The sequence below is a fragment of the Sorex araneus genome, chromosome 3 (assembly GCF_027595985.1).
Source record: "Sorex araneus isolate mSorAra2 chromosome 3, mSorAra2.pri, whole genome shotgun sequence".
NCBI classification, from domain to species: domain Eukaryota; kingdom Metazoa; phylum Chordata; class Mammalia; order Eulipotyphla; family Soricidae; genus Sorex; species Sorex araneus.
Window position 1 is genome coordinate 193,101,447 of NC_073304.1, and position 13,758 is coordinate 193,115,204.

General features: G+C 55.6%; 1 protein-coding gene across 4 annotated transcripts in view; it reads right to left on the reverse strand.

Moving 5' to 3' along the window:
- ABR (ABR activator of RhoGEF and GTPase) overlaps positions 1-13,758 on the reverse strand; it is a 198,509-nt gene that overhangs the window by 52,499 nt on the left and 132,252 nt on the right. For all 4 annotated transcript variants that reach the window (XM_055131987.1, XM_055131989.1, XM_055131988.1 and 1 more), the window contains 2 exons: positions 9,373-9,558; positions 3,087-3,194 (listed from right to left, as the gene is read on the reverse strand). In XM_055131987.1, coding sequence (XP_054987962.1) covers positions 3,087-3,194; positions 9,373-9,558 — 294 coding nt within the window. The remainder of the gene's footprint in view (positions 1-3,086; positions 3,195-9,372; positions 9,559-13,758) is intronic.

The following is a 13,758-nucleotide window of genomic DNA, read 5'->3' on the forward strand; positions in this document are numbered from 1 at the left end:
AGCACCCCCCTCTCGCCCCCTCACGAACTGAGCCTAGAGCTGGGGTCGTGATGGGGAGAAGAGGGTGTGACTCAGATCCTCCGGGCTGTGTCTCTGGCTGGACCCTGAAGTCCCAGTTTCACAAAATCTGTCTCCACACGCCCCCTCCGGGGCTGCCCAGAGGTATGAGATGGGAGCTGCAGAACAGGGTCTAATTGCAGTAATTAAGTGGCAGTGCCAGCAGGAAGCAACGGCATCAGCGCATGAATCAGGGGGAGAAGCCACTTGACAGCAGGCCGAGGGCCTGGCTCTGCCCTCTGGGACCTGGCAGGTGGCTCAGAGGAGGGCAGGGGCTTCTGCCAAACACAGAGATCAGGAGAGACCCCTGCCCCTCGGCTCTGACAGGGCACCGGGCAGCCCTGCAGAGCCACTGTCAACGGGGCAGGGCACCCAGCTGTCCCCTTGAGGGGAAATAGTCCCTCTGGCCCTGTGAGTCCACCCCCGGGGGGGGCTTCACCCCCTGGCTCCATCCTCCCAACCTGACCCCAGAGTTGGGGAGAAGAAACAGCCCAGACCCCTCTGTGTGCTCGGGCTCCATGGACACGGAGCAGGCGGAAAGGGTGCCCAGCAAGCCCGGTTTCAGCCTGACTTCCAGAAACCCACCTGTGTCCCACCCAACTTCTTTTTTTTTTTTTTTTTTTTTGCTTTTTGGGTCACACCCAGCGATGCTCAGGGGTTACTCCTGGCTTTGCACTCAGGAATTACTCTTGGCGGTGCTTGGGGGACCATATGGGATGCTGGGGATCGAACCCGGGTCGGCCACATGCAAGGCAAACGCCCTACCCGCTGTGCTATCGCTCCGGCCCCCACCCAACTTCTGTGCTGCCTCTCAGCCAACTGCAAACTGGGGCATATAACCTATAGCATTGTAGCACTGTCGTCCCTTTGTGCATCAATTTGCTTGAGCGGGCACCAGTAACGTCTCCATTGTGAGACTTGTTGTTACTGTTTTTGGCCTATCAAATACACCACGGGTAGCTTGCCAGGCTCTGCCGTGCGGGCGGGATACTCTCGGTAGCTTGCCGGGCTCTCCAAAAGGGATGGAGGAATCAAACCCGGGTCGGTGCGTGCAAGGCCTTACCCGCTGTGCTATCGCTCCAGTCTGTATACTGACTGGACTGGTATAACCCATAAGCAAGACATTTCACAGAAATGACCCTGCAAGCATCAGAGCCGAGAAAGGAAAGCTGAGAAGGGGGGCTGAGAGGCGGGACCTTGGAAAGCGCAGAAGGAACCCCCAACCCCAAACACGGGCTCCTGCCTCCTCAGCTGGAGCTGTGGGCCCTGAACTGCCTGGCCAGCAGCGTGGGGTGAGACAGATGTTTTTGGCTAAAGGCGTCACCACTGGGCCAGGATCCTTTCGGGACAGACGCGTCCACAGACAGCAAGGCCATTTCTGCTCTGCGGGGGAGTCCGGAGGGATGGTGGCAGCAGGGACAGGCATCTGTCAGCCAGAGGGGCTGCGGCTGCGCAATTCACCTGCCCAGGCTCCCTCACAGACTCCGGAGCAGACAGTTCCCGGGCAGGGCCAGGGAGATGGCGCCGGAAGCCGGGGCACGGGCTCTGCATGCAGGAGCCCCCAGTTCCATCCCCGGCATCATGTGGTCCCCCAGCTCTGGCCGGTATCCTCCCCGCACCAGCCCCAAACAAAAAACAAACAAGGAAGACTTTACCGGGGGCTGAATGAAGCACACAAACTCCCCGGGGCTGGGGAGGCAGCCTGTGGCAGGGCATTCCCTTTACCCTTCTGAAGCTCTGGCAGCTTAAATACAGTCAAATAGAAGAATTAAGACGTTGGGGCGCCCCTACCCCAAACCTCCTGAAATTCCAGGAAAGGTCCCTATGGATCAGCATTTAATTTTAAAGAGTTCTCCTAAGGGCCACAGGCAGCCATGCTGGGGGCTGGGGTGAGGAAGGACTATGCTGGCCCACGAAAAGAACGTCCTGGCCCAAGACCTGAGACCTGGTGGAGGGCGGGGTATGTGGGGGGGTTCGGGGAGGCGCACCTGAGTCACACCTGGGAGACCTTAGGGCTTGTTCTTGCTCTGCACTCAGGACTCACTTCTGGTGGGGCCCAGGGCACCAGGTGGGGTGCTGGGGATCGAACATGGGTTGGCCGAGTACAAGGCCAGCACCCTACACACTGTATTGTCTCTGAATTCTGAACCGTTCCCCGGGCGGTTCTTTCTGTGTATGGGCCACAGTCAACAGTGGTCAGGGTTTACTCCTGGTGGTGCTTGGGGGCGCCATGTGGGAAGCCGGGGATTGAACCCAAGGGAGCAGAGTGTACGGCAAGTGCCCCGTCCACTGTACTATCACTCTGGCCTCCTCCCCAGGCAGTTCTTTTTGCTTTTTGCTTTTTTTGGGGGGTCACATCCGGCAATGCTCAGGGGTTACTCCTAGTGGTACTCGGGAGGACCATGTGGGATGCTGGGGATCGAACCTGGGTCAACTGCGTGCAAGCTGTACTAACCGCTGTATTATTGCTCCGGCTCCCCCCCCAGGTAATTTTTATAGACAAATTTGTGAACATCTGAAGGAATCCAGACCTTGTTCCACAGAAGAGGAAACAGAGGCCAAGGAAGCACAGTGCAGTGGGTCGGGTTTGATACCCGGCACCTCATGTGGTCCCCTGGGCCGGGAGTACACCCCAAGCACAGAGCCAGCGGTAAGCCCCGAGCACTGCAGAGTGTGGCCCGGCCCCCAAAGAAGCGACAGAGGCGAAAGGAAGAAAGGGCCTTGAGTACCCCCAGTGGGAAGCGCACTGCCTTTTTTTCTCTCTCTTTTTTAATCTCCCCTATTCCTTTCTCTAACCTAAAACAATAACAAAAGCAAACAAATTGATATTCTTATGTTGAGAGAAAATGTCAAGTGCAAGTAAGCAAATGTCAGGCTGAGTGTTGTTAACCATCAGGAAAAGCCGCTCCTGAACGGACAAGCAGGGCAGGAGAGGCCAAAGGCGGGAGGGCTCGGAGCGGCCCCCGAGGCCCAGCATCCGGGGAGAGAGGTCGGGGAGCAGCCAGAGAGAGGCGTCGGGGAGTGCCCACCTCTGAGATCTTCTGGAACTGGTTGTTGGACTGACTGCACTTCTCGGCTGTCTCCAGAGCGACCTTGTAGTTATCCACAAACGCTTTGTACACGCCGAGCTGGCTGGCCTGCAGGGGGGAGGGGGGTGGAGGGCAGGCGCGGGATGGGGAGAGAGGATTAATGAATGGATGCAAGCTAAACCCCAGCACCTGCCCGAAACCCGTGGCACTCGCAACCTCTGACTCGGCTCCAAACGGCTGGCTGGGAGGAGGCAGGATGCGCCTTACTACCGCATCCCTTTGAACCGGGCAGTTTCCATGGAAACCAGTTCAGCCGATCTAGGAGGTTACTAAAGGGGGTACTGGGGGATGGGGAGCAGGGCAGGGCCTTTGTTGGCACGCCAGAAATTCAACTCATCACAGCACTGAGCTATATTTAGCACCGGCAAGGTCTCACAGGGTTTGCAGCCGGGTAATGCCTCGGGTAATGCCTCACACCTCCTCCGCAGCCCGGACAGGGCTGGCGCAGGGGAAGCTCCCCAGGCTGAGTGTGTGGGGCGGCGTTTAAAGGGCCCGGTCCCCCCTTGCCCAGCCTCCCATGAGTGTGTGTGGGGGGCGCCAGGAGAGGAGACTCAAGGGACCTGTCTCACTATGCGTTTGCATGTCAGTCTGAACACAGCAGAGTCTTCCATGATTTTATGGCCACACAAGCCTCACCTCCTCTGGGAGGCAACAGATGCCACATCCCTTTTTCCAAAGGGAGAAACTGAGATTCGTTAATTCAGTCCCTCAAATATTCACGAACGCTTTCTCCGGACCCTTCATATGCATTTCCTCTTAGGGGAGCACAGGGTGGAGATTCTAATTAAAACCATGAGATACCATTTCATACCCATCAATCTGCCTAAAATTTAAAAGTCTAATGATATTAAGCACTTGCAGGAATGTGGGGGTGGAGGAGGCTGGGGAAGACCGCAGGGGCTGAGCACGTGCTCTGCATGCAGGAGGTTTGAGTCTGACGTCCACCACCACATGGTCCCCTGAGCATCACTGGGTGTGACTCAAAAACCAAAATCAATTGATCGATAAAATAAAAAGGCACGTGAGGAAGTGGCAACTTTTACAGTCTTGGGGGGCGGTGAGGTGCACAAGAGCATAATTGTTTGGAGAGTAAGTTGTTGAGTTGATAACAAATCATCAAACCCCTTCAACACTCAGAGTCCAGCACTTTGTTGGCCAGTGCAGAAGCCACTAGCTGCCCATGGTGCCTGAACTGTATAAATTCCACCCCCATCTCAATGGCTGGAGATATAAAAAGGAATGCAGGCAGGGCATCTGCCTTGCATGTAGCCAACCTGGGTCCGATCCTTGGCACCCCATATGGTCCCCTGAACACTGCCAGGAGTAATTCCTGAGTGCAGAGCCAGGAGTAACCCTGGATAGGACCCCCAAAATTAAAAAAAAATTTAAAAAAGAAAGAAATGTAATGAGCTTGATTTTTAAATATTGATTATGTTAAATGATGTTATAGGTTAAATAAAATATATTTTAATTTTTCTTTCTTTCCTTCTTTTTTTTTCTTTTGCTTTTTGGGTCACACCCAGCGATGCTCAGGGGTTACTCCTAGCTCCACACTCAGGAATTACTCCTGGGGGCGCTTGGGGGACCATGTTGGAAATCGAACCCAAGTCGGCCATGTGCAAGGCAAACGCCCTACCCACTGTATTATCACTCCGGCCCCTATATTTTAATTTCTACTGTTTTATATCCAATGGTGCTTGAGGACCCAGGACTATTCGTAAAGGTCTAAGGGGTCCAAGCAGGGCCAGAGATTAAACCAGGGCCCTGCATACGTCAGGCATGTACTCAACCACTTGAGTCAATCTCCGGGCCCAATAAAATACATTCTTAACATTAATTTTTTGCTATTTGGTATTTAGCTACAGTCAGCCGAGCTCAGGGATCACTTCTGACTCTGGGCTGGGGGTGCATACTGGCTCTGGGGAGTGTCGGGATAGCTGCACCCAGGGCAAGAACCCTCCCCTTGCCTCTGCTACTTGTTTCCCTCTCGCCCTCTGCTATTTATTTATTCATTGTTTGGTTTGGGGGTTACACCCAGAGGTACTCAGGGCTTACTGTGCTCAGGGATCACTCCTGGCAGGGTTTAGGGGTACGTATGGGTACCGGGGAAGACTGTGTGCAAGGCAAGCGCCCTGCCCACTACATTGTTTCTCCACCTTCTGTCTGTTACTTCTGTGTTCAGCAGTATGAATGCTAGGAGCTGAAGACGAGCCATGTGGCTTACACTAGGGCTTCCGAAAGCGTGTCTTTGGAGGAACTTGCATGGATGGACACAGGTGTGAGCGGGGTCTATAGTCATGCCCCCTCCTCTCAGAATCTGCTCATCAGCAGGGAACCCGACTCCATATCGCCCTTAAAAAAGCAAATGGGATCTATGTGTAGTTCCAATGACACAACATTTCAAAATGAGTAAATTATAAACTCTTAGCTAATTACAAAATACACATGAGGGCTGGAGAGATAGTACAGTAGGGCACTTGCCTTGCATATGGATGACCTGGGTTCAATGCCCAGCTCGGGGGATATGCTCCCCCGAGCACAGGAGTGACCCCTGAGCACAAAGCCAGGTGTAGGCCAAAACCATATATATGTATATGTGTATATACATACATATGTATACACACTATGTTTTTAATACATGTATGTATGTACACAAGCATATATGTACATGTATAATATATACATATATATACACCTACTATACACAGATGATATAAAATGCTTGAAAGTCATTTCATAGTTTTATTTGTCCCAGGACCCAGCAGAGTAAAATGTTCCTTTTATCAAATATCAAGAGTATTTGCATATAACCTAGGTAACCTTCCCAATGCTTTAAATCTCTTCTAAATTTACTTACAATGCCTGATAGGATGGAAATGCCATGTAAATAGCTGTTTGACTGCACTGTGTTGGGAACAAGAGGATGGAATAAAAGCCTAGCATGTTCCGGACAGATGTCGCCATCGCAGGCCTAACTACATCTGCGAATGGTTGCACGCCTGGAAGCTATGAGTACAGAGTAACGGAACGTGCAGTGCCACAAAACACACAGACGTGTGCTGAAATTCAAAATGCAGCCTGCTGAGGCCAGTAGCTGCTTCTCGGCTGAGCAGAGGGGGGGTGAGAGGAAGGTGGAGGGGAACGATTCTTCCTCTCCATCTGGCATGCTTTCTCTCCCAGACGGAAATCTTTCTGGCTACCTGTACGTAGTGTGTTGCACATGCTGAATGGGGGAGCAAGCATCTCAGACCACTCTGCTCTCTGCAGAATCCTGAGGATTCTCGGGCAACTCCCCACAGAGGTGAGGGTGAGGATCTGAACTCCCCCAGGGCAGAGACAGAACTCTGAGGAAAGTGGTGAGATGGGGAGGGGGGCAGGAGAACCAGAATGGAAACGAGAACCAGGATGACCATGGAGAAGCCCAGGCCAGCTCGAGACCAGCTGGGTGATCAGCCTTGGAGGGGCAGAGCGAGGGTCCCTTTCCAGGAGAGCCCGCCCCGGGCTGTCTGGCTCTCCGAGGAGGAGCAGGGTGTGAGCCACCTGGCAGGGCCAGCCTGGGCACTGCCCTCCCCACAGTGCGCCCTTGTCGGGGCCGACCTGCTAGGGTTATTAACTGGGAAGTAGAGGTTGCTTGGAAACAGCAGCTTGGCACTGGGGTGATCTCATAAAACAAACAACAGAGATGCTAATTCCCTTCTCTGGGTAATGGATAATCAAATACCCAGAGACCAGCTGAAAGGAAACTGCCTCCAGATGCCCGGCCCGCCTTGCTCCACCCTGGCCCGAGCCTGCAGCCGTGGGGCCTTACTGGGGCAGGGGCAGTCAGTTCCTGACGAGGTCCTCTCAGAGCTGGGATCAGAATGGGGGACCCTAGGGACTGACTACAAGGTCCACAGGATAAAGGAGGGAGGAACCTCTTTGACTACGGTCTGGGCCCCCCCAATACCCCCTTCCCCATCTGCTCTCTTCAGCTGTCCTGGGGGCTAAGAGGGGCTCCCTCCCCTACCCAATTAGCTCAGGCTCCTGGGACCAAGCAAGAGTGATGGTTGGGGGTGTGTGTGTGTGTGTGTGTGTGTGTGTGTGTGTGTGTGTGTGTGTGTGTGTGTGTGTGTGTGTGTGTGTGTGTGTGTGTGTGTGTGTGTGTGTGTGTGTGTGTGTGTGTGTGTGTGTGTGTGTGTGTGTGTGTGTGTGTGTGTGTGTGTGTGTGTGTGTGTGTGTGTGTGTGTGTGTGTGTGTGTGTGTGTGTAGTTCAACGCCCTGAACTGTGTATGGGGGGGCCAAGCTCTCCGGCTCCTGGGACCAAGCAAGAGTGATGGTTGGGGGTGTGTGTGTGTGTGTGTGTGTGTGTGTGTGTGTGTGTGTGTGTGTGTGTGTGTGTGTGTGTGTGTGTGTGTGTGTGTGTGTGTGTGTGTGTGTGTGTGTGTGTGTGTGTGTGTGTGTGTGTGTGTGTGGAGTTCAACGCCCTGAACTGTGTATGGGGGGGCCAAGCTCTCCGGCTCTATCTGGACCTCAGTATGGCCTTTCCTTGTCATAATGCTTTTCGAAGCACCTCCTCTAATGCACATTTTTCAGGTCTTAACTCAGTCTTTAGAGCAATTTGATTCATAGGTCTTAACTCAGTCTTCACAGCAAGCCAATTTGCAACAATCCAATGAGGTAAATGTTACTCTTATCATTTTTCAGAGTCACAAAGGGATTGGGTAAGTAATCCAAAGTCACAGGTTTAATCTCTGGCAAAACTGGAATTCTAACAGTGGTGACGTGGCTCTGAAAGCTGCACTTATCTTTACAATACTGATCTCTCGGGGCACAGGCCTCAGACTCTGTGATGTCCCCCTCAATGCCCTTTCCAAGATTTTTCTTGTCCCCAAGGTCAACATCATGATGTATCTACCACATACCTACTCACCCATCTCTCTACTCAATACCCATCCATCCACACATGCACATATGAATGCATGCATCCACTCACCCACCCACTGATCCACACCGATCCATGTATCTATTCATTCATCCATCCATCTATCCGACCATTCATCCATCCACCTATCTACCCACTCACCCATCGACCCACATATCCATCCATCCATTCACCCTCCACTCACTCAGCCACTGACCCACACATCCACCCATCCACCCATCCATCCATCCATCCATCCATCCATCCATCCATCCATCCATTCACCCAGCCATCCGTCCACCCATGTGTCTGAGCAATGGGATGCTTTCAGAGGTCTAGTAAAGAAAACGCAGGCTATCCCCCTATGTCTCAGGCAGTTATAAGTAGTCATGGAGGGGGTAAGCAAAGAGACTTCCTTCAATGAACTGTGAATGACTTCCTAGGAACATCAATTCTAAGCTGGGAGTTGGTCAGTGGAAGCCAGGTAAAACAGGGAAGGACATTTCAACAAGTTCAGAGAGGCCAAGAGTGCTGCGGTAGGAACTGAGAGGGAAAGCTGCTTGTTAGGTAAGGTGGCAGTGGCCTGAGCCATGCCCCAGGGCTGGGCCCTTAGAAGCCCCGTGGGCAAGGGGAGCCTCTGAAGGGACAGGAGCAGAGGAGAAGCACAGGCATCAGGAGTCAGGAGAGCTCTCTCCTGAGGGAGGAGCCACTCACGCTCTGCCCCAAGGGTCCAGGTGAGGAGGGCAGAGGAGGCTGAGGTCAAGGGTGCCAGCAGGGGGTGCTGGGGGTGGAGTGAGCATTAAAGAAGTGGGCTCCAGGGACGGCATTCAAGTAGGAGCCTAAGCATGGTGGCTCTGGCTTCCGGTTTCCTTCTTGCAAGCTGCGCCGGCAGAAGTTTTAGGGGACAGACACAGAGTGAGGGGGCAGGATGGCAGGGAAGCCCTGGGAAGCAGCAGCCCCTGGGCAGCTTCCCCAGCTTCAGTCTGCACCCAGATCCCACCTCCTCACTGGCCCTCCCACAGCAGAAGGCTACACCCCGGGGACCCTGCAGACTTGGGGTCACTGGCATGGTCTTCCCAAACTGCGAGCGTGAAGAAGCAGCACAGGGTAGGGGATGCCAGTCTGCTGGGTATACACCCTCGTCAGTTGAGGTCAGGACCTTTGTTCCAGTCCTGGACTTGCCCCCCGCCCCCCCCACCAGTCCCAGCCTCCTCAGAGCACTCGAGGATTCCTCGGAGGTGGAGGTGGGGGGGCACAGTGGAGGAGCCGCACGCTTCCTCTGGCTTCAGCAGCTGTGCTGAGCTCCCGCCCCAAACCAAGACTCACCAGCTTCTGGAAGAGGTGGCCCATGGTGACCTGGCTGTCCCACTGCTGCACCTTGGGGCAGAGGTTGTCATAGAACTCCTTGTGGATCTCGTAAATGTCCTGGATCTTGTAGAAGATGGTCTCGATCTGCTGGATGGTGAGCACGGGCTGGGAGGTGGTGGCCGTGGCCTTCAGGGGCTTCATGGGCTGGGAGAGGGAGGAAGCAAGGGCAGACAGGCGTGAGAGCAAATAAGCAGTGTCGGTGAGCCGGGCACCGAGACAGTGCTCTGAGCACAGGGCGCCTGGACTGCGCTTGGTGCCCAGGCACTGCCCTCCCACAGCAGCCTGGCCCGAGCGGAAGCCCCTTGGCACTCTTCCCTGACCCCCCCCCTTCCCGAGGGCCCACAGCACCCTGATGCCAGGCTGCATGTGCGCACAACCAGATGCAAGATCTCTCTTCGCAACAGCTCGTGCTCCAAGCCAGGTGCCCTGGACACTGGGCTGTGGACGGAAGCCTGATCTGGTCACTGCAGCCCCCTAAGCTACTTCCTTCTGAGACAAAGAAGAGGAGGCTAGCACCTGCAGGGGGCATCTCAGAGATCAGACTGACCTCTCCTGTCCTGGTGGTCAGTTCCCAGCCTGAGAGCGGGCGCGCAAGCAGGCAGCACCCGGCCCCACCATCAGAACCATCTGTACCAAGCCCGGGTAATCTCAGATGTCTCTCAGTGCCAAGGCTGGCACGAGGGATAAAACCGCCCTGTCTCTCTGTTGGTCTACATCAGGACACTGGAGCCCTGCAGGGGAGGGGAGGGGAGGTCCCAACACTGGCTGGGAGCTGACACTGTCCCTGAGAGCCCTGCAGAGGACAGGGAGTAGCGAGGCTTGGGAACTCTTCCTGCAGTGGGCCTGCGGCTCTCCAAATCACCTGAACAGGGCGTGGAATTCAGAATCCAGAAGAGGGATGCTGTTAGCAACTCAAAGTTGAGGGGCTGGAGAGATAGGACAGCCAGGCAGGGCATTTGCCTTGCATGCGGGTGACCCAAGTTCAATTCCCAGCACCCCATAGGGTCCCCTGAGCCCCGCCAAAAAGTGATCCCTGAGTGCAGAGCCAGGAGTAACCCCTGAGCACTAACAAGATGGCCCATACACAAACAACCACCACCACATCTCCAAGTGGCTGAGACCTTCCCTGGGTCTCTAGTGGTCCAGCTACAGTCCCCAAGGCCACCCCGCAGAGGTCCTAGAACCTGCCACAGAGCAGGCAGGGGAAGTAGGGTCTGTCCACCCGACTCGCACAGCCTGCGTGCAGATGGGTCTGGCCCCCAGTTCTGCAGGCTAGCTGGGGAGACGGTTCACAGGGCTGGAGCAGGGGGTGCCAAGTTGTTTCCCTGACACAACTTGGCCCTGGAAGCGTGCTGCTGAGCACCGCTGGGGAGTCCCACCTCCCCAAGCAGAAGCGCAGGCGAGTTACTCAGCAGCCTTATTTGTAAAACCGGGATCATATTCCCTTCTCAAGAACGCTGAGAAGAACAGCCATCATTTATGTCAAGTGCCTAGTATGTGTCTGGCACATAGAAGGGAATCAATAACGGTTTGAAGAAACCGTTATCGCTATTCACAAAGAATGTTTCAAGGACCTAAGGTGTGGCCAGACGCTGGCATTAACTGATCCACAAAACCCGCCTCCTCCCTGCAAGGCCAAAGGGAGGCCTGAATCGGGGGAGAGCTGGCGGGGGTTGCGGGGGGGTATGGTGCGGCCAGTTCCCTAGGAAGGGAGCTGCCGGAAACAGAAGCAGGGACACTATTCCAGGCAGCTTCCTCAGTGCCAGCCCCTGGGCAGGAACAGGCTTGGTACAGGAGGAGCTGGGAGAAAGCAGCACGCCCGCTGGCAGGGCCCCGGGAGGAGAGAGGGAGAAGGGGAGAGCGACAGGGGGTGGGCAGGCAGGCTGGGAATGAAGCTTTGAATTCCGTGCCAGGGCACAGCATTCCCGGGAGGGGTTTAAGCAGGAGAACGATTTTCCAATTTTCTTTTTGGAAGATTATTTTTATGACTCATGATCACTGCTCTGGGACATAATCTACTTGGCTAAACTGGACCGAGACAAAGGCAACTAGCAGATGAGGCAAGGCGGGCAGGACAGGACTGCAGGACTCCAGAGGGGGGCGAGGGAACAGGGTTTGGAAGGTGAAGGCCTGGGGCCGGGAGAGCGGGGCTGCGAAGCCAGGACAGGGCAGGAAGGAAGCTTCTCTCCCTCGGGACACGGGTGCTCCGAGAGCAGCCACACTCAGGGGGCTTCTGGTTCTCCGGGAAGGGGACAAAGCTGCCTGGGGACCACAGTCGGAGCTGATGCTTCAGATACGGCCAGGATCGGGGGAGGGTCTGAGCTGCCCAGAACCCACCAGAACCAGCTCATCCCTGTCTCTGCCTTTGCGATGGGCACCGAGGTGGGAACAAAGCCAGTAGGGAGGGGACAGTGCCAGGCAGGCGAGGAGCAGCCTGGGTCCACTGCCCGTGCAGGGACAGACACACAGCTCCCTCCTTCTCAACTTCCCACTCAGTCCCCAAAAGAGGAAGGCAAGGACGCACACATGCAGGTCAGGGGGCAGGGCCTGTGCTCGGCGTCAGAAAGTTCTCACGACAAGGCCGGGACCTCTGGTTCACCCCTGATTTCACTTGGGGGAAGGCCAGTGCCGGGTGAGTGTTCCTGACTGGCCACAGACCCTGTTGTTTAGACCTGGGAGGTCTGAGTACAGGCGTGTGGCAGGGGATTGACAAGCCAACACCCAGCTTCGATCTGGGCTGAACCCCCCACCCCCAACCTGCTCCTCTGTCCCAGTGCCCCATCTCCCCAAAGACTCCTGCTGCAGAGGGCCTGGAGGATGCCTTGGTGCTCCCTGAAATCAGAGGGACAGATTTTTACAGAGGATTCTTAAGTGACCTCAAGGTCACTCCTGATTCTCAGGAAGAAGGGCCCAGGGGGTTCTGAGCCATTTGTCTGCAGAGCCAGGAGTAACGCCTGAGCATTGCCGAGTATGACCCAAGAAAGCCAAAAAAAGAAAAGTTGGGAGGAAGGACTGCAGAGCAAACAGCCAGAGGAGTATGGCAGAGGGTCGGGCAGGGGCTCAGGCAAGGAGAGAAAGAACCATGGGTGCTGGGGGTGAGGCCAAATTACAAGCATGGGGGACTCACCTCCCTTGCTCGCCCCCACCTCAACCCAGGCTCCCAGGCCCTCCACTGGTAATCTGAGCCAATTCCAGATGACCAAACACTGGTGGGTGGGGGCGGGGGGCTAGGGGGGCGGGGCGCAGGACGAGGCCACTTGCAGTCCCTGTCTGAGCCTGCATCTGTACACAATCCTGGGCACACACTCCCAGCGTCTGTGTATCAGTTAGTGTTAAGCTGAGAACAGGGGAGCACGGAAGGCACCCGAGAGCTGTGGGAATGGGGGAGGGGTGTGAGAAGTTGGGAGTGTGGGAGCAGGGCCTGGCCGGACAGGAGAGATTTTGCTTTCCTCTAAAGCCCCTTGTCAGATCACAGCCCGGAGAAGAGAGAAGAGACCGAGCTGGCCGGTGGCAGAAAGGCACGCCCCCTCTCTGTCTCTGTCAGCCAGTGCAGGGAGGAGGGGCGAGGGCTAGATTCCTTATCTCCAAGGCTTATCATCTGAGGCTGGGGAGGGGAGGGCGCAAGTCACAGACCAGGCCTTCAAGGGGTGCAGGGAGACCGGGCCTGCCCTGGGTCACTTCAGGACTTGGTCCCCATCTCACAGTTGATGCCTCGGGGGCAGGAGCTGCCAGAGCACGTCAGGGAGGAGTGTCTTTGCCCTCCATATCAGTTATCTGTGCCAGGACAAACGGAAGCGCACGTTAGGCCCAATGACAGACGAGGCATCTAGCTGGAACCTAGTGCAGCCTCTGAGACGGCAGGAGCCTCCCCTGCCTTCAGGGAAAGGGAACGGTGACACCCGGGAGCAGGCCCGAACCTGCACCTCCGCCCAGCGCGGTACCAGCTCCCACTTGGCAACGCTCTAGGAGAGCTCCACGCACGCAACCCTCACGGCCGGCCCCGGAAGGAAGAGCATGCCCGGCCTGCAGTTGTAGAAAAGGTGGCGGGTCTGGCCCGGGAGCCACCGGGTGATGTCGCAAAGCCTGCTTCCTCTGTCTGACCTCCCGCCACTCGGCATCTCTGCAGCCGCTTCGTCTACGCCCTGGAGCGGGGCCCAGCAACCCACAGTTTCTATTTCACGTGAGTCTGACTAACCATTTGCTTGACTGGCCTCCTCCTATCAGCGAGCATTTAAGTGCCTGGGCACCTGGCATTGGGATCTGGTCCCCAAAGGGATCTCAAGCCACAGTGTTTTCGGTCCTGGCATGATCTCTCATCTTCAGATAAACAAACTGAAACTCATG